This window comes from Alosa alosa, chromosome 1 (genome assembly GCF_017589495.1).
Source record: "Alosa alosa isolate M-15738 ecotype Scorff River chromosome 1, AALO_Geno_1.1, whole genome shotgun sequence".
Classification (NCBI taxonomy): Eukaryota; Metazoa; Chordata; class Actinopteri; order Clupeiformes; family Clupeidae; genus Alosa; species Alosa alosa.
In genome coordinates this window covers 6,574,764-6,595,878 of record NC_063189.1, presented here as the reverse complement: position 1 = coordinate 6,595,878, position 21,115 = coordinate 6,574,764, and the positions used below count along the sequence as shown (strand labels likewise).

Sequence of the window (21,115 nt, the reverse complement as noted above, 5' to 3'; positions counted from 1 at the left end):
ACCAACTTTCTATTCGTGTTAATTTTAACACTAAAATTCTACAAACTAAAGTTCATTTTAATTATTGTAGGTATTTATATTACGTCGCTTTGGGCAAAAGCGTCTGCTAAATTATAAACATAGGCCTTAGGCTACCTTAGCATAGAAAAACTTTCGTGTTCTTGATGAAAAGTTCGCATCGTGAACCGAACTCTGAAAACCACCACCAGAGGGCCTACTGCTCTGCTAGAACCTCTAGCATCTTCAGAGCTGTAGCCTCTCTACGACTATGCTCTGATTATATTAGGCCTATCTTAATTAGGCCTATAATCATGTCATGATAGCCAGTTTATGTAGATCCACGAAAACTATAATAGGCCTAAGAGTAGGCTAGTAGATTAATCTGCTAAACAATGACAGCGAGACTATTTAGGATGAGGCTGATATTGACTGAATATGAGCAACCAAAAATAACATCCACACAGGTTAACATCCACATGTATAAGTTAACTTTCACGTTATGCGAATTTCAAGACTTCAATTCCACTTATCCTACCTGCGTGCTGTCATCAGTGTAAAGTTGCCTGATGTAAACGGTCTCTGCCCTCCCTCTTGCTCCGAGCATGTTTACCACAGACGGATCACCCTCGTATGATTGGTCATTAAAGCACACGCGGTGTTCGGTGTTCAGCCAGAGGCATAGCAGAAAACATTTCACGAGGCATCGAGAAACATGCACTGGCTGTAGGCTAATATAGCCTGGTATACAGGCACTAGAGCTTACACCAACATTTCACATGTCAGCTTAACTTGTCTATAGCCTATTTAGGCCTGGCTGGCATACAGGAAAATAAGCCTAAAGATAAAATAAACAGATCATTTGCCACATCACTGATGTTTTTATTATTGTTTTATTTTGTCTTTTATTTTGTCTTTAGTTTTAAAACATAGGCCTACTGATAGATTCACATACACTTTTATTTCAGTATTTGTAAACTAGACTAGGCCTACATCTCTGCTTTTCGCTGAGCACAGTTGATCATTGACTCTAAAGTGAGGGAATCTATCATAAATCTGCAATAACGTTACAATTGGTTATTCAAAGACTTGGAGTCAAAGAGCTCTGATCAGGTTCCTGTGTATGCTGTGTTACGGACTCTGGCAATAGTTCAGTTTGTGAGGCCATCACCGCCACTGCAGCAGAAATGGCTTTGTGGTGCTCCTGGAGAGACATAGACCTGTTCTTCCGCAGTAAAATTAGTGCTGGATTCCTCAGTAGGGTGTAGATGAGTAGCCAGCGACCTCTTACCCTGCTCCCTGTTCCTGAGTCTGCAGGACAGCCGAGATTGGAAAAGAAAGGTAGAACAAAATGAGAAGCTGAAGAGTTGAGACATGAACATGCATGGTCATGGTTCTCACATACATTTTATTGACATTGTAGCCTACCAGGTGCTGTGTTTTGGAACTGGGAGTATGTAGACATGCTTCTTTGTTTTTCCCTTGTTCTGCTAAGCAGTAGATGGCAAAAGCAGACCATTACAGGATTAGTATGGTAATGGTCTGCAAAAATCATACCAATCCATGTGCTGTACCCTAAAAAAAGAATAGTTACAGTTTGACACACTTATTAGATAAGTAAAATGTCTGATTGTGACAATGAAATGCAACACACCTGGATCCATGGACTCATAACCTCTTTGCATGACAGTACGGTCGATGCGTGACACAAGCCATGTTCCAGTGACAAAGCTCGTCAGTAGTCTCAGGATACAGTTACTCAGACCCATGATGACATTGTAAAAAAAGAAGAAGTAACTGAAGTTATGGAAAGCCTTTCTGTAGGAAGACAGAGAATTATCATTGTGTGTGTGAATATCAGCCTTGTAGAATTGATACATATTTAATATATATTTAAATTGTACAAAATTTGGTAAATATTTAAAATACACTAGGCCTGCACTATAAATGAATGACTTTACCTATTATTGAGTGCTAAGGGCTTCTCTTTGTCCTTTGGATCTATTTTTTCCTGAAGGAAAAATATCTGAACTATAACAATCTGCAATATAACCAGAGCTATTACAATGCCGATGGTCAAGCTGAAAGGTGAAACAAGAAAACATGTCATGTGTAAAGTCAAAATAACTTGAATTTAAAAAGAAACTTGAATTCAGCAGCATGTGGTTATATGAACAAGGAGCAAGTTTCTATGGACATACAACGGTTATTAATCAGTTCAGGGCGGTATACTAAATTTACTGATATGGCAGTCTTCTACTCACAGGACAATTGCAAAATTAGTCAGCCACTCCACAAATCGGCCTTCCTGAATTGGTATAACCACTCCATAAGCCAACAGTAGGACAAAGAGGAACTGTACAAAATGCACAATAAAATACCCTGCCGTGATAACACAGAAAAGTCTCAGTGGCGAGTCAGTCCGTGGTCTTCAACCAGATGTTGCATTTTCCATGGTTTGGTTGGATGCAAACACATACAGGAATTGTCATAAAACTTACACAAAATAATAGAATAGGATAGTTATTTCAATGTTCACTGTCTGAGATGTAAAGATTTCTTACCCCACAAGGTGAAAGCTATTTGCCACCCAGAGTATCTTGTTATAGCAGCCTTCAAACAATACAATATGATAAATGTAATGTGCTTAACACATTAAAGTACAAAATCTTTTAAAATATATCAAATCCATTCAAGCTCAAACATGGCTAACCCCCTGAGCTGAACAGATTCAGTTCACGCTGTGAGCCTGTGGGGGGCAGCAGCACTCACCACACTCACTGCAGGACTTGGGTTGTGAAACCTCTCAGGCAGAAACCCTTTCTGTCCAGCCCAAAGCCTTCGCAGATGTTTCCTGTAATATAACACTGCGACTATTTCTAAAGTCACGTTTGGTTAAGCTATGTGTTTTTTTTTTTTTTTTTTTACTAGATTTAGTTAGATGAAGTTGAATACATGTAAAATAATGATCACTCATATCATGTTAAATCATAAAAAAGTCATCAAAAGCACAGTGCACCTGTAACATGCTAACACATGAAAAGTGTAGGACACAGATGTCAAACTGGCAAAGATGGTTGTGGCAAGCCAAGATTCTGCAAAAGCAAGGAAAACATAAAAAAGTATATGAGATATGAATATTGGGGACCATCCCACAAAAAGCTTTCACTGCCTGGCAATGTCAACGGTATTGTTTAAAGATATTGCATGCTATTAAATGTTTATGTTTCTGCATGCCAGTTGTCAGTTTGCTAGTTTGCAAAAGTCTGTACTGCTGCTTAATTTGAATTACAGTACATCTTGGTTTATCAAAGGGTATTCTTACTTCGAGCTGCATTGTTGAACTTCTCAATTTGTGGCACTAAGGCAACAACCAAGTTGTCTGTGGCATTGCAAGATGCTGCCAGTTCTGCCACTGAGTCTTTCAGTGCATCAAGATAGTCAAAGGCGTAATCACTGAGGCTGTAGTCAGCCAGAGTGACCTAAAACAGAAAAATGGGAGTAAATACATGCAGCTTTGGCATATGAACCTCATGAACCTGTGTTTTCTGCATTTCACAAGATGTTCTGAAAACAAATAATTGGTTTTTAGCTTAGTTTTCTGTGAACTACTAAATTAATAGAAACCAATGAGTGATATCACTTGATTGTGTGGTGGTGAATACTCACTACATACAGTCCAATGAGAGATATGATGGAGGTTCCAATCATTCGGTTGGGAAACTTGAAGTAAGGATCCCAGTCATATATTTTCCTCTTGAACCAGCTTTTGCTTGATAAACTGTCAGAGAACCTATAATTTAGCAATCATACTGTAAATGATCATAAGCAATGGCATTAAGTAATTTGTCTCCACCGTAAACTGCTGTCAGGCCCTCGTTTTTTTATGATCCAACTGACTAGAACAACTTCAGAGACATAAAAGACTTGCCTGGTTCTTTATTGTTTAGCTTGAAACACATATCTGGCTCTGAGAGGTTATCTGACACTCTCTCCTAATAATATATATAATGCATCATGAGCTCAATTGGAGAGTGGGATTGTTTTATCTAAGTAGAAAGTACATCATGTCAATGTCCTTGTCAATTTCATTTGACGTTATTTGTACATATTGTAACTATACAAATCACTGCATGTAAATAGGAACATGTTAGAGTTATTTTGTCACTATTGGGAGGTGTAGGCTTTTGAAGCCGGCCACTGTATCGACTTTTCTAACTATACGGTGTACAGATAAACTACTGCTCTCAGTACCTCAGAGTCATCTAAAAAATAAAGGTGACCGTGCTTTTTCAGTAGCTGGGCCCAAGTTGTGGAACAACCTGCCTTTTCACATTAGATCTACACCAACTATTGGTGCTTTTAAAGCCAAGTTAAAAGAACATATGCTATTAATGGCTTTTAAATTAATTGTGGAATGTAATTATATCTGCTATATGCTGTACATTATTTTAGTTTTATTTTCCTGTTGTGCTTTTTTGTGTCTTTATTCATTTTGTCTTCTATTATCTATTTTTGAGCACTTTGGTCAACCACAGGTTGTTTTAAATTGTGCTATATAAATAGACTTGACTATGACTGTGACAGTATGGTGAATAAGCTAAAGTCCCCAAAAGTTGGCATGTTCCAACATACTGAGACAATTCTGTCATCTTGGGTGCAACGGTTCCGGTAGTTATTTAGCGAAAACTGTGTTTTTCGGCTTTCGGGGGCCCAGTGCAGGGGGAGTGGGACCAAACGCCTATTTTCCGTAAAAGTCTAGTGGGGTCCGGTGTTTCGGTGTCCCAGTAATCATTTATCAAAAAATTCAGAAAGTTGACGGGAAAAAAAAAAACTTTGACAACTCCTATATGACTGCCTATTGCTAGGGGATAGGTCATAATAAACTCTCTAATGTGTTGAGCATTGTTTTAATCATAATCTAGCTTATGTTCTGCATGACTCAGGTGCCAAGGTTCCCATTTTTAAATGTAATTTCCCTTATCCTGTCAATCTGCACATCACTAGCAATATAATGGATCAGATATAATAAGGATATGGTACGGTTTGAGGACAACACCCAGAAACAACATTGGAAACTCGAGTAAGTCATGATATTGTTAAGCTATAAGAACTTGAGTATATCAAGGTCTTTCCCATCATTAATAGGCTAGAGCATTAATAATAATGTTAATATACTTCCTTGTAAGAGAAATGTAGCAATATACACTTTGAGAGCAACATTTCAGTCATTTCAAGCCCATATTACATTTTTCGAGACCACATTTTACTATCGACTGCACCTTTCAGAGGGCCTCTGGAGTAAATTTTTCACATATCTGGCCTGGTGACTTTGCATTAGCTGTTGCTCCTCCTGTGGAGACAAAGATACATGATGTAAGTACTAACGCACACACACACACACACACACCTACAAGCAATCAATACACTATTTGTCCCATACCTCCTCCGCCAGTAGTTTCAGATGGATGCGAACAGACTTCACTATGATGTACACATAGCGCCCCAGCAGGAAAAGCAAACACAGCACGGTAGGCCATTGTAAGATCAGCTTCTGCCAAGGCCCAAGCACCTGTGTAGGAAGCACAACACCAGCTATTAGTACAGGTATTTAAAGGAACTGAGCTTAACGGCCATCCCAAGAGTTAGCCTTCCAGGTAGCCTAACAAGCATATAAGTGAATTATGCTAAGCTAGGCTAGGCTATGGTGACAAACTGGGTACATAAGACAATTTCCCAAAAGGTTGCTGTGTTCCTTTAAAGTTCCCGAAACTACAAGAGCATGCTATAAAACCTCAGTACAGTACCTTTCCACCTGGACAAAAGGCAATGTCCGACACAGTCACAATTACCCTGAGAAACCAAAGGTGATATCAAAAAAGAATTAACAGAAATAGAACCAGAACTGAAAACGTGTGCAAAATAAGATTGGACACCTGTATAGGCCTACTGGTCAACAAAACATGCCAAGTTATAAAGTTATAAACAGTTCAATTAAGCACCATGTTACATTATAGCTCCCTTTGAGTCAACATGCTGCACAGAAGGCAGGGTGACACTGACCATGTGAGAGTGTAGAGGAGGCCCAGAACCCCTCCATACATCCTATGTGGGGTGGACAGGCAGATGAAGAAGGGGTAATAGGCCACACCCACTTCCATAGCCCCCACCAGATACACTATTGCTGAGAGACAACATTTACATTATGGAACTTTACTTTTCAGGGTGATCAATCAAAGTTTGTTATTGAATTATTTTAATTAGAGACAAAACCTACCTTGAGCCCAGGGTGGTACATAAAATGGCAGATATTTCTCAGAAAATAGCAGTAGCACACTGGACGACACAGCACCAAATGCAAATCCATACGACCAGCGGTTACTGAGGCAGCCTATGAAGTCTAGGGGGCTGACATGATTGAAACACACACGTACACAATGAGTGCATTGCACATACAGATTCATGTTTCACACATGTACAGACTGAGATTTATCACTTGTCTTCCATCCAATGACATACATCCCAGACATCTTACATCCCAGACATCATCATAAAGTTTCCTTTTATCTGTTATGAAGCTGAACACTGATAATCTGACTATTGGATTTATATATGTGAGAAATGGGGGAAATAAAATCCATTAGTGTCACATCAGTGAAAAGGACAGATCAGATTCAACTCACACAACAATGCCAAAGTGACCTTTAAGTACAGGAAATCGCTCATCCACTGCTTGTTGTTTTCCCCTCCTCTCAACGAAGGAAAGAATGACCACGATGAAAAACTGAAAAGATGCAGAAAAGTAAGCTCGTTGTTTCTCGTTGAACACACTTGACACTTTTCTCCACAGTTACTGTGTATTAACTTGAATAGAATAGCATCGAATCTTTATTGCCATTGTACAACAGAATTTGAAATGTTTTTCTGAGCAAAAAAGAGTCCAATAAACAGTCCTCCAAAATAAATAAATAATAGTAAATATCAAACTAAAAAGTCTAAAAGAAACATGCAACCACTCACACACTCACAATACATTCCACATTCTGCTGGCATTCTTATATGTAAAGCAGCATTTAAAGTGATGGCTCTGGGGTAAAAAACTGTTTTTTGGTCTGTTTGTCTGTGATTTTATTATTCTGTAACGTCTGCCTGAGGGCAGTAGTTCAAACAGACAGTGACTAGGGTGGGATGAGTCCTTGAGGATGCCATGGGTTTTTTTTAGGCAGCAGGAGCTGTATAGACCTTCCAGGGAGGGAAGTGAGCCCTTTTTGTGAATTTGATTGTTGCAAATATTGGGGACCAGTTACATAGGTGTGATCATGTTTGATAGAATAGATCATAGAATACTATAGGATCATTAAAACAATCGTAGAACAACATTAACTGGTTTCATTCATTCTTATATCTGTTAACTATGTTCACTATATTAAGAATAGTGATGAATTGTCATCAATTGTTGATGAATGGTTTATGGTAGAAAAAGCTGGGCCTCCAAGAAAGAATGCTGGGATAAGAGTAAAAAACCGTCCTTCGTCAGAAAATACTTCCGAATCCACAACATGACAAATCACTCCACTTTCCCCGTTAGTTGTGCCTGTTGGAGTATGGGGCTTACAAGGGGATGCTGTGGTGGACACAGACTGTTCTTATTGATGAGGGACATGGAAGAAATTAGCTTTTCACTTGCGATGCACAAACGTTTTTACTTACAGATGGAAAGTCCTATGATGCTCTTGGAAAGGTTGTGCTGGTGTATGACTGGAATGGTTCTGTGGTCCTTAGGAACTTATGTTATGCGGGATATTAACCTGGCTGTCCCTCTTATGGGTCTAGATTTTCTTGCCAAAATATCCACTTAAATCAACATGGGTGATCAGAACTATGGCGTAAATACATCTAATGGAGTGACTTTCCATCCTTTCCTCCAGCATACAGCCTTGGACCCACATGCAACTTTACATGCAGGACCATGGCTGAAAGATCTATGGAGAAAGACATCATAAAAGATCATAAACACCTAGATAAGATGCTAAGAGATGGGGTGATTGAGCCATCTGTCTCGATCTGCGCCTGTGGTTCTAGTCGTTAAGCCTGATGGGTCTTCAGATCCAGGTCTGGATCTGGGGGGTGGGAAAATAGAGGCACTATCTGACCCGCTGGACATTAAAGCAACACCAAAGAACTTTTCCTCTGTCGCACGCACTATTTGTTTATCCAGCATCGGCTTTGGAAATAACGATGTCCACAGACAAGGTAGAATATGTTGCATGATTTTATGAAAGTACGATGTATTGCGACATCAGATGCAAGTCAAATTTGTAGTTTCTTATGTCTCATTACATCGAACTACAGATCCGCTACCCGATCTGGCAAACTTACATAGTGCGGTTATAGCCGATAGAGGGCTGCGAAGCGAATGCAGAAGTTCACCCTGTTACGAGTTGATGAACCACTGAAACGATTTTGGAAACATTATTTTAAAGTACAAAAAACTCCAAGACTCCAAGCGTTTAACTTTAAAGCGCAACTCCAGAGTAAAAACAAGATAGAGTCTATGTACGGTAGTTAACAAGTTCAAACTTTTGATTGAGAGCAAAATAATGTGAATTGGTGGAGTTTTAAGCAAGATCGTTTTTTGCATTATTACTGAATGGGCTTATAGTGAAAGCTAAGAGGACAGCTAGCTTGTCAAAAAAACAAACGCTATTTTATACCACTGACAATACTCAAAATATAATTACACTTCTGTGGTAGTGTGTTGAGGTTCTCTACAGACAAACCGAAGTAGGCCTATATAGTAGGCCTACTTCCTTGCTTCCTGGTCCATTAGCATCAAATCAGTGGGTGCGTACAATCTTGCTGGGCTGAGTAGGGGGCAGGTTTTTGGAGTGGAGGCTACGTGTTTCTATAGACCTCTGAAGTTCGCCTACAAAAAAGCAGCCATCTTTGACATCTGGTATCTGGCGATTTTTCCTATAGGAAAATAACATGGGGATCTTGAATTATCGCATCGCGGGGATGAAAAAGTCTGAAATGCAGACGTTTTCCTGAACACACTTTTGTCCTCTGCCTTCGAGTGGATACTGTGATCTCCGGTACGTGAAGGCGGCACACTTAGATTATTGCTACCCCAGAGCTAACTTGCAATAGCCTGACGAGCCAGACCCACATTAAAATGTAGGGTCTGGGCACTCACCGTTCGCAGTGCCCAGTCCGAGGGGCGGGATAATCGGTTGTCTTTCAAATCCCCTCTGCACGCAATAGGACAGCGCTATGAGTTCCATGCGTTTCCCACCAGCGGAGCTAGTTGGCTAGTTCAAACTTTTGCCAACTTAATAAAAGCTTAACTCGTGTCACACTGTTCGCCAACAGCAACATCCATCTTATTTGTTTTCAAGTAGAAGGGAATTCAAGCCAAACCGTTGCAACTCTGCCATCAATCATTATGTTAAGCCCGCCTAACGACTCTACACACGATTTGATTGGCCTGATAGAAGTTTAATTTTTCGAGCTCACAAGCCAACGGAGAGTTGCTAGACTAGCCCTGGAAGCAAATGTAATTTGCTGCCGCTAGGGTGCGTCTAGATTTCTAGGCTAAACTTGCAATGCAACTTGCCATAGGTAGTTAGCTTCAATTAACAACCGGATCTCTTTATATGGGCAAAGATGGCCGTTTTGGTTCTTTTTTGTAGGCGAACTTCAGAGGTCTATTTTAGAGTGGAGCGGCACTCTCCATGGGTGCATCCCAAACTCTATTACCATGTGGCTTCTCTCCTCGGTCCTCCAGCTCATGACCCGGAAATTGTTCAAAGCTTGACGTCATCCAGGAAGTCTCATTTGTCTAATTGAAACCAGAGGAGGTGAGAACGAGGAGAGAGGTGGACAGGCCGATGCATGAGGAAACTAAAGAGCATCCTACACGGAAGCGGTTTCAGTCGGAAAAAAAAACAGCTGCCAATTTGAAAAGTTTCCTCCCATGTCTGTCAACTTTCAGTTTCAAATAAGTTCGTAATGATTTGTTTTAGAAAATAAATGAGATGGACCAAGAAAAGACTTTTATATGCTCGAGTTATCATGAACTACCATGCAAATTTTAAAGGATGTTCTAAGAGATGCTGGGCAACGAACTCCAATGATTTCAAACTTCAGACAAGCGTCCACCAACCAGGAAATAAACGTTTGCCAATGGATCTAGGCCAGACTCTTTGCAAAGTCAGAGAGTCTGGTATCCAGGCTAGCTGTTTGCAGTAAGTGACATAAAATGTTTTAGCCTAAAAAGCCCCCCCTACAGCTTCAGAGTATATATTACAACCCTCCTTACTCGGTCAGTTTGCCGTTTCCTCTTTCCCTGCTCCTCCTACAGTACAGCGGTGTCACTCCCCGATGTGAGTCGCTACCGGATGTGAGTCGCGCATGCGTCACTTTGCTACTTTGCGACTACCAGTGCTGTTAGCCACAGAATAATGACATTAGCCTACACAACAGTAATGTATTATTTAGCGTAAGGCATTACATTTTCACGGCATGATCTCTAATGTCAGTTCTAGATTAGAGGCTGAAGTAGCCTCCTAGCGAGAGACTTCTGTAATATCAATAAAAATTGACCTACATAACGAAGTTTGTTCACTGCTGGCAAGTAAGTAGCCTAAGCAATCAAGCACAACAAAGGCTGTCACTTGAATGGCGTTTGCTAACGTTAGCAATCAAACAATCTTACAAAGCTAAAACGTTTTTGAAACAGAAAAGTGAATTATTTTATGGATTTCAGTCGGATCCCTTGGTGTTATGCCGTAAAACCTATCAATCTGAGCATGCGTGACTCACATCGGGTAGCGACTCACATTGGGGAGTGACAGCAGTTTACTTGCTTTCTGCTTCTTTTTGCTGGCTCTGCCATGACGAATGTCTGAGAAACTCCATCGTTACCTTGTTCTAGCCGTTGCCTGGCCTGTATGGTGAAGCGAGACGGTCACCATTCACCTCAGAAAAAGTCATATAACCAGTCCGATGACTCCAAAGCTTTAAAGTTAAGGTAAATGAAGCTAAAAAAAACCCTGCATAGTTCCCCTTTAAAGGAAAGTTGATGTCTGTTTTGTTCACGTGTTGTAGGCTATTTTAGTAAGTATGAATTCATGTCTCAAAAACTTTAACTCTTCCACAGATGTGGTGAAGCACTGTTTCGTTATGGTTTGCTAAGGAGTAACCCCTTGCTTGAAATAGTGGAGAGCTGGGATGAGAACATTGTGTCAAATCTTCGCATTGTATCGCGGAGTGATTTATTATTAGCTGTGCAAAGTCTGAGTTGAAATGTCCAGGGATATTCCAACTCATGGAACGTCTCTCGGCCAATCAGAAACAAATAAATAGTTCCATAGAACCCAATTGTTGTATAATTTATAATATTTTATAACATATCATTAATGGTACTTCCAAAAGGTTTTATTAGATATATTGGTGCTGGGTAATAAGTCTTAGTGAATGTTTGATAACAACTCTTTGCCGTCATTGTCAAGCGTGTAGCCCGCCTCAAACATGGGACTGCCATGTGGCTCACACTGTCCACTCACTTCCCCCTTGATGGACATTGCTTGGCAAGCTTCAAAGTGCCTCATAAACAAACCACAGTATATCGGTTTCTAAATCTGCAGTCAGCAAGTCCCCAAATAATGTATGCAAGGTCAGCCACTGTTTCCAAATAGGAAATGTGACTCAACTGTACAACAGTTCAAAGATTACCCAGAAAGAAAAAGTTAAAGGCTATATTGGGTAAAGTTATACTGATGTCCCTGACTCTATAGCGATGTTAACTGTTCTTTTATGACACATTATGTTACAATGTTCCAATAAATTGTGAATGCTATTCTATGTTGCCACTGTCATTCCACAATCTACCGAAACTCTTTTGCAACCAATAAACATGATTCTCTGAGATTGTAAAATAATTATATATGGCTTGGTGACACCTCAAGGTAGGTGGTAAATTCAGAGATTCTTAGAAAAGTGTATGGCTCCATTCTCTAACAACTTGTAAAAGAGACTTTGTGCACAATCCAGATACAGGGCAAAAAACAAGCAAAAGTGTTTAGGAAAAAGTCCACACACTCCTTGGTATTTTCTTTTCTTGATTTTATTTTCTCATAGTTTGGCAAGACGTTATGACCTTGATTGTTCTTCCTCAGATTCACTTCAAACACAGGCATTGCACATGGTCTAAATCACCTGGCCAACAGTATAGGGGGGAGCCAGCTCAGTAACTCATTAACCCTTACAGATATGGCAGGCAAGCTTGTGGCGTGACTAATGCCAAACAAATGCATAAGAACATTATTAGAAACATTAGTAGAATTAGTAGACCAAAACAGATCTCTAGTGTATACAGATTTTGAAAAAGATAGAGTTTAATCATTCGTTAGACTTTCTGTTCACAGTCCATATTACAAATTCATATTACAGAAAAGGTCTGATTACAAAATCTTTATTAAGCCCTCTTGGGGCCAAAGTTTCCTGGTGGTAGATCTAAAAAGCCTCTCTTTTTAAAAGCTGACTGTCCAGTGGCGGAACAAGTCAGACCCGGGCCGGGGGCGGGGCACATGACCGGGCCCTTTATTAAACTCATCATAACATAATTTTACAACATAGGCTACACATGCCCGCAACAGCGGGTCTCACAAGCGTCAGCGCCACGGAGAGCAACTATGTAATTTTGAAGTCCATCGAGGCGTACATGAAGTGTAACCAAGATAACAACAAAACATTAGGCTACATGACCCTAATAATAAAACAACAATAATCGCAGCACTATTTGAAGGGCATACGGCGAGCCTTGCGCTCCATGAACTCGCCCATGATGCTCTGTGTATGTCCATTTTCTTTGCTCTCTCATTCTCTATGGACAACATGGCAAGTCCATTCAGTCTCTCCTGTCCCACTGTGCTTCTCAAGTGGTTTTTAATGGTCTTTAACTTGGAGAATGAGCGCTCAGAGGTTGCAATGGTGACGGGAAGAGTCAAAAAAAATAAAATTAGGTGGTGCAAATCTCACTGAATGTAGAAGTTACTGCTGGGTGGTTGCATTTGGCGGGCTTGAGGGGGTGGCCGGGGCTCAAGCCCCGAATCTCTTTAAAAGCCCGAATTTTTTTTTGTATGTGTTTTCAATTTCCAACGATTTCTAATTTAACTTCCCCTCGGTTTCTCTATAAATGTTACAAACTGTAGCCTAGGCCTACTATTACTGAGCAAATATCCCTTACTTTCAAAGCCCAATATTGACAGATAATCTGATTTCCCACACGATGAGTTTAGGCAAATGCCAGAGCCGAGATGTAGGCTATCGGTTTACGTCATAAACCTGGCAGGAAAGTTCAGAGCGGTGCAGTCAGTTTAAACAGCAAGCCGGTAAGAAAAACTATTGTCAAGACATTAGGCAATTAGGCTACTGTACCCCAGAATACAAAAATAAACTTCAGAAAGACAGAAAGTTTGTTGTAGGCTACTGTATTCTGTAGTCTCAATGACCGAATCAGTAGATATACCTGTTGTCAGTTGAGTTCGTTCAATTCATTTATTGTAGGCTAGTAGCCTAGGCAAATATGAAACGGAGATGTAACGTGGCTACCGGCGGGATTTTGAACTTGCATGTTTCATGCATTTTAGGGCAAAAAATACCATGGGATTGATGTGTTCTCCATTTGAGGAACCAATTGTGGACGTGCTCAGACACAGCGCATTGGCCTAGGTTAGGCTACTTTCACTTTCTAGAGCGCATTGATTAGGATACGTAAAAGATGCTTCATACCAAAACAACGATCAAACATTATCAAATGTATCATGACGTGTTGTCTCAAAGACTTACTCCAATTAGAAAATCGAAACCAAAATCATGTAAGTGTAGGCTAAGTGTTCTCTCATTGACGCCTGTAGGAGACAATATCTTTGATCCAATTTTGTAAATTTGCACGTCGTAAAGTTCAATATGAGAGTTAAAATAAAGCCAGTCATACAGCAGAACATTTTATTCAATATTTTACACCTACTAAATCATCAAAGTAAATTTCTAAACTTTTCAGCAACCGTGAGTCATAACTCGTCCTGGGGCAACCTATAACTCGTGACTGGGGCAACCTATAAGCCTAATACGTCCCACTCTGATGAAAATGATTGAAAAGAAACCGTTTGCATGATCTTAGCTCCTCCGGCCTTGTGCCTTGGGAGAGGCCCGTCCCACCTTACCCTGCGGGTCCCCCCGCACTCCCTCAAGCTCCGCCCCTGTGACTGTCTATGTCCCCTCCTCTTCAGTGGTTTTTGACTTGTTCTATCCCTATGAACCTCAGAGTTCAGAGTGGGTGTCCAAATTTGTTTAAATGAACAGCCAGGGGACTCTAATCATGATTGTTTCTGATGTTGCTTCTGTGTTCACATTCTTGTCTTCAGAGCCCTGCGTGTTTTTCCTACATACAAGGATACAAGGATACAAGGAAGTTTATTGTCACATGCATATAGTTACTGGAAGTAAGAAATGCAGTGAAATTATGTCTGGTGTCAGCCTATTTGTGCATTAATGGGGGTAAAAAGTGCAGTAGAAGAGGGGTTTAGTAGATTAAGTGGCAAGGGCAGCAGAGTACTGTATGTAATTGCAAGCAGAGTACTGTATGTAATGTATGTGAGTGATGACAGTGAAGATGTGTGTGTGGGCGGGAGGGGAGTGGAGCAGTGACTGTGTGTGTGTGTGTGTGTGTAGTGTGTAAATTAGGTGGGTAGGTGGGGGCAGTGTGCTGTAAATATGTAAAGAGGATGTGTGTTGGAGAAGATCCTGGAAGACAATGTGCTGTGTATGTGGGGGGGGGGGGGCAGTGTGCAGCAAGTATGTAGAGGAGGCTTACTGTAGCAAGCAGTGTGCTGTATGTATGTGAAGTGATGACAGTGATGATGTAAGTGTGTGTGTGTTAGGGGGGTCAGGGACTTACTTAATTGCAAGCAGAGTACTATATGTAATGCATTGCAAGCAGAGTACTGTATGTAATGTATGTGAGTGATGACAGTGAAGATGTGTGTGTAATGGGGAGTGGAGCAGTGACTGTGTGTGTATGTGTGTGGTGTGTGTGTGTGGGTAGGTGGGGGCAGTGTGCTGTAAGTATGTAGAGGATGTGTGTTGGAGAAGATCCTGAAGACAATGTGCTGTGTATGGGGGGGGGGCAGTAGAAACTTTGAATTTCCTTAGCTGACGAAGGAAGTAGAGTCGTTGTCTGGACTTCTTCAGAACATATTGAGTGTTAACAGTCCATGCTAAGTCTTCAGTAATGTGGACACCAAGGTATTTAAAACTTGTGACTCTCTCTACAGGTTGCCCGCTGATCATTAGTGGGGTGTAACTGTAGTTCTGCTGCTGCCTTCTGTAATCCACTACCATTTCCTTGGTTTTATTGATATTCAGTGTCAAGCTGTTAGATTGACACCACTGTGCCACCTCATCAACCTGATCCAAGTAGAACTGTTCATTGTTGTTACTAATCAGGCCCAAGATCACTGTGTCATCTGCAAACTTGATGATGGAGGTATGACTACTGTTGGCTTTGCAGTCATGTGTGTAGATGTTGTACAGCAGTGGACTCAAAACACAGCCTTGGGGGAGCACCAGTGCTGATGGTTAATGAGTCAGATGTCAGACCCCCCACTCTAACCACTTGTGAACGGTTGGTGAGGAAGTCAAATATCCAGTGACACAGGGTGGTGTTCAGTCCTAAGGCCTTCATCTTTGTGACCAAGGTGAGAGGTACTATCGTGTTGAATGCTGAACTAAAGTCAATGAACAGCATCCTCACATATGCTTTCCCACAGGGACATTTGATCAAATATACCTAATTAGTAGTGCTGCATGAGATTTTTCCTTAACCCATAGTTCTTTTCCTGTTATAAGATGATTGAAGCAGTGACATGTGTGTAAAATTGTCCTGTGCACAGTGCCCACATGGATAATTTCCATCGGGAAATATTGCGGTGTTGGTGCAGGTGGGCAGTCTGTTTTCATAGTCTCTGATGTTGTCTGGCCTCTTGTAGATAATTAAAAATATAATAGAAAATAAAATATATACAAAACATATATATTGACAAAATATATATTGACAAATATGACAAAAACATATATTTTTGACACTTAAAATATAATTCAATATATTTTTCCAAATAAGTACTCTTACCGACCCACACTCCGTCAGTCTCCATAGCTTAACATGGCAAAAGTCAATCCCCTACTAATCTCATCTTTCTTAAACTGCTGTTCCATGTCCCACCCCCTTAAAATATAGGATAAACAGATTAATGAGGAGAAAATTGAATTGACACAGTGATGTATCGCTTGTGTAGCAGATGTTGCTGCCATTGCACAAGGCTATTGACCATTCATTTGGGTCCAGACCAGAGCAGAGTGTGTGCAGACTGCAGAGTGCTATTTCTTATTATGGACCTGGGCCAGCTTCCCTGTGATGGACCTGGACTAACTTTCTTATGATGAGCCTGGACCAACATCCCTGCGATGGACCTGGACCAGCTTCACTGTGATGGACCTGGGTCAACTTCCTTATGATGGACCTGGACCAACTTCCCTGTGATTGACCTGGACCAGCTTCCTTATGATGGACCTGAACCAGCTTCACTGTGATGGACCTGGACCAGCTTCCCTGTGATGTTCCTGAACCAACTTCCCTGTGATGTACCTGGACAAACTTCCCTATGATGGACCTGGAATAAACGAAGCAGAAAAAATATTTTGCAGCTTATTGTATAAAGGTTTAAACATGGCAAGTTTCTCAGAAATGTAGGAAGGAAAAAAATCAGGTTAACGACAACTGACAGATCTGTATTGCCTATTAGCAAGCTATTTTTTTGTATTTTACTTAGCCTAGCAGCTAACATTAGCACGAATTACCATGGCAACAAAATTGCTAAATGAGCTTCAAAGCTATATCAACTATTGGGTCTCTTCTTGGTAATAGGCTAAAGCAGTCACTTTTGTTTGTTGTACATCTTCCAGGAGTGACATCATCATTTTGGTCCAGGACCGTCTTTACAATGTTGGTCCAGGATTAACATTGTAATCGTGGTGCTGGACCAACATCGTAAAGACAACATTGTAAAGTCGGTCCAGGACCAACATTGTAATGACAGTCCTAGACAAACATGACAATGTCGGTCCTGGACAAACATTGTAAATACGGTCCTGGACAAACATGACAATGTGGGTCCTGGACCAACATTGGAAAGACGGTCCTGGACCAACATTGTAATGACAGTCCTGGACAAACATGACAATGTGGGTCCTGGACCAACATTGTAAAGACGGTCCTGGACAAACATGACAAAAAGACGGTCCTGGACAAACATGACAATGTGGGTCCTGGACCAACATTGTAAAGCCGGTCTTGGACCAACATTGTAATGACGGTCCTGGACAAACATGACAATGTGGGTCCTGGACCAACATTGTAAAGACGGTCCTGGACCAACATTCTAAAGTCAGTCCTGGAACAAGGCCAACATGGCAACGTCGCTCCAGGACCATGTACAAACAAAAGCTACTGCTTTACCAAGCTACATTAGTAGTCCAAAAGTGTGCTCCTTAGCAAGTGAACTAACATAACACCGGCTTGGCACTTCACATAGTTGCATGCTGCACCTACCTATTAGCAAGCTAATTTGGTAGCATACATTTATGTTCCCTAGCCTAGCCTCTAACATAATAACATAACATAATAACAGCGGCACCAAGATTGCTAAATGAGCTTCAAAGCTACTTTAACTACTGTATCCCTTCGAAATAAGTTAAAATGCATAGCCATTGAATTACCTATTAGGAAGCTAATGTATTACAGTAAATGTATGGTCCCTAGCCTGGCAGCTGACATTAGACAAACATGGAACCAAGTCAGCTAAAACGAAAAAAAAAAAAAAAAAAGGTGCATATATTCAGATTCCACTCAGAATTACTTTATTTTACAACTATTTTACACACAAATATGCAAGGACCTACCTGTATTGAGATACAAGTTGGTGATCCACTGGTTGTTTCTGGAGGGAAATTTCAAAATGGCAATGGGAGAAGCAGAAGGCTCACATTGATGACATCACAAGGCTGTGATTGGTTAAAAAGTCCAGGACCGTCATTAGAATGTTGGTCCAGGAACAACTCTTACTTAAACAAATCACGGTCACCGCCAGGGTGAAGCGAGACGGTCACCATTCACCTCAGAAAAAGTCATATAACCAGTCCGATGACTCCAAAGCTTTAAAGTTAAGGTAAATGAAGCTAAAAAAAACCCTGCATAGTTCCCCTTTAAAGGAAAGTTGATGTCTGTTTTGTTCACGTGTTGTAGGCTATTTTAGTAAGTATGAATTCATGTCTCAAAAACTTTTAACTCTTTATCAGGGTCAATCCATGTTCAAATTATATTTCAGGCTTTAGTATAAGCTTGCATTCTCTGCAATTTCTGTGTAAAATGGTCTGTTTATTCTAGCTGTAGAGGTGATGCACCATCAGTGATTGACGTCTCTCAAAAGTGATGCGTGAGTCTGCCTCTTTTTCATTCCTCCATCCTCCCAAGCGTTCCGTCCTCGTTTCCTTCACAACATTAGGGTTAGGACAGGAGGAAGGAAGGCATGGAGGGAGGGAGAATGGACAAATAGAGAAATTATCTGCACCCTATGTTGTCTGCAGCCAGACCCTCTTGGCGATTTCCAGAACCTGCTTGAGTCACTGCCTGTATTCCACAAGTCTCAAGATGGGATCTTCCATCTATTCCTCTGGACCTTGCTGAGATAGTGCCCACTACCAGCCAATGTGCTAAATGTGCTAATAAACATCTAGTTCTAGAGCTGAAGATTTTTACCGATGGGACACGACGGGTTTGGTCGGGTTTGGGCTTAAATTTCTATCATTTCACATGAGCTCGGGCTGGGCTCCGGCCTTGCGCGGTATAGCCAAAATGAGCGGTCAGGTGATGCGTTTCGATTAGCTGCGAGATAGATAGATAGATAGATACTGTATTGATCCCCAGGGGAAATTCAAGGTCTCAGCAGCAGCATGCATACAACACAAACACATTCTTTAACAGCAGAATGTGCTGAAAGAAAGATGTGAAAATGGATGCTGAGGAGGTGAAATGGAGGTGAAACGGGTTTGGGTTTTTAAAAAGCAGTCAGTCTTGGGCTCGGGCTGATTTCTGTCGGGCTTGGGCCGAGTCGGGCCTAACTTTTCAGGCATGATTACAGCTCCAAGTTAGACGGCTATCCTTGCAGTATAAATTAGTCATAAACAGCACACAAGCTACCTGCACATTGTATAATCTTTAAGCATTGTTAACAATTTCTTTTGAATTCAAGCATTCAAGTCCAAACAGTGACCAATTAGGAAACCTGATGTAAGCAAACAAACATCAAAATTATGTTTTCAGCGTAGGTTCTCTCCAATGTCAATCATAAGTAAACTGGCAGAAATAATAATTACATTTGGAGTGGTATAAATTTGTGATGTCCATTCAGATTTCAGGGGTATCCGATGCCATATCCGGACATACAACAAATAAATTAGCAAGGCAGGGACCAGGGTTTAGATGAGTCCTTATACTTATACTTGTATAAAAATACAAAAGTCTTAATATAAGCCCATACATGTTCTCCTCTTACTTTTCCAGTGAAATGGACAAGCTACTTACTGAAGGGACCAGGGAGCAGTGCAGAAACAAGTCAAAAGAAATCCCATTCTCACAAGTCTGATTCCTATCCAAGAGAAAGCATTGCATTACATTTGAGCTCATTCATCATTTCATCAATAAAACAAACACATACAGTATGTGCGGGAAATTCTGTTTAGTGCTAGTTACCTTGTCAGCTGACAAAATATTGACGTTCAAATCAATGGTTTAAATTCATGCTGATAAGCAAAAGTAGGCATAATTCTTTGTTTTGGTATCACTGAATTTATGAGTACATGTTTTTAAGTATTGCTTTTTAATAGAATAATACAGGCTCAAAGTCCCTATCCTTTGTATTATAATGGTCCTATAGACTCATATAAATCTTGTCAATCACATATTGTAGCAAATAACAGTTCATGCTGGATTTAAACATAAAAACCTATACTTACATTCTCCCTGTCTTAATGACATAGACAGACAGGTTGCACAGCTGGGAATAGTAGATATGTATCTCAAGTGCACTCAGATATACCTCATCTCTTACACATGTTTGTATCGTGGTGATATACTTGTGTCACTCAGAGACAAAGGACTTCCACTTCTCTCTTCCTGAATAACTTCGTTACTGAATAGCACAGTTATGCTTCTAAACCCACGTGATCAACCTTTGATCTGCCCAAATTATACACACTGTCACACACACACACAATGAGAAGTGAGAGTGGAAGTGGAAAGTTAGCAAACAGAGTGCTATTGACTCCATGGGTTCCAGTGTGATGTCAAAGCAAACAATGATAACACTCCCCTTTATCCTTTAGAATGTATTGATCCTGGTAACAGCCATGTCTACAGCCATCACAAGGACCTCACATCAGTCAGTTCAATTCCATTTGTGTACAGAAAGTGTTCTACAAAAACATACTTTTGTATCAAGTAGGATAACTGATAATAATAATTATTATAACAATAATATAACAAAGTATGTACTATACCGTATATACATACTTTGTTCTATATATAATAATAAGTCAATTAAATAAAAAAAAATACTTACCACTTTGTAAGTGATATCACATTGTTCTCCACACATAAACACACATAAACGGTGCATACAGTGTATAGTCTCTCATAATATTACTTACCAGATGGTATCCATGACAATGTGTCATTGTGTTTAAAATAGTTTTACACACTGTTAGTTTGATAAAGTTTGATAAATACTGATGTCCAGTTTTTTTTTTTTTTCATATGTTCTCCATAATACATCTGGAGTTAGGCTACTCAACACTAGATGACACTGTTGGAGAATGTTTCATTGCACAGGTAGGGGAGGTCACAGTAAGTTGCCTGGGTGTTAAATTTCTTGTTGGAGGCCCTGTAAATGTATGGTTGAAGTTTTAGGCCCCCAAAAAGTTTTGGAAAAACGTTTTAACT

At 40.4% G+C, this 21,115-nt stretch overlaps 1 protein-coding gene across 2 annotated transcripts; it reads right to left on the bottom strand.

Moving 5' to 3' along the window:
* Window positions 1–871: 871 nt before the first annotated feature.
* stra6l (STRA6-like) lies at window positions 872–20,289 on the bottom strand. 2 transcript variants are annotated; one of them, XM_048264318.1, is made up of 18 exons: window positions 20,131–20,289; window positions 19,700–19,763; window positions 6,681–6,781; window positions 6,275–6,405; window positions 6,061–6,181; window positions 5,805–5,850; window positions 5,441–5,569; window positions 5,280–5,350; window positions 3,667–3,790; window positions 3,323–3,479; window positions 3,017–3,092; window positions 2,770–2,851; window positions 2,562–2,610; window positions 2,262–2,379; window positions 1,959–2,078; window positions 1,652–1,815; window positions 1,426–1,572; window positions 872–1,308 (listed from the first exon to the last, which is right to left on the bottom strand). In XM_048264318.1, coding segments are annotated over exons 1-18 (1,932 nt in total). In that variant the 5' UTR covers window positions 20,133–20,289; the 3' UTR covers window positions 872–1,078. The 2 variants fall into 2 exon arrangements, with proteins under 2 accessions (XP_048120275.1, XP_048120284.1); XM_048264327.1 differs by having other exon boundaries at window positions 3,667–3,778.
* Between the last annotated feature and the right edge of the window lie 826 nt (window positions 20,290–21,115).

Excerpts from the sequence above, each read along its gene's own strand:
- stra6l (XM_048264318.1), bottom strand. Across the intron at positions 2,852-3,016 it reads CATGTGTTAGCATGTTACAG|GAAACATCTGCGAAGGCTTT; the intron begins GTGCACTGTGCT and ends GTTATATTACAG. Across the intron at positions 1,816-1,958 it reads CCCTTAGCACTCAATAATAG|AAAGGCTTTCCATAACTTCA; the intron begins GTAAAGTCATTC and ends GTCTTCCTACAG.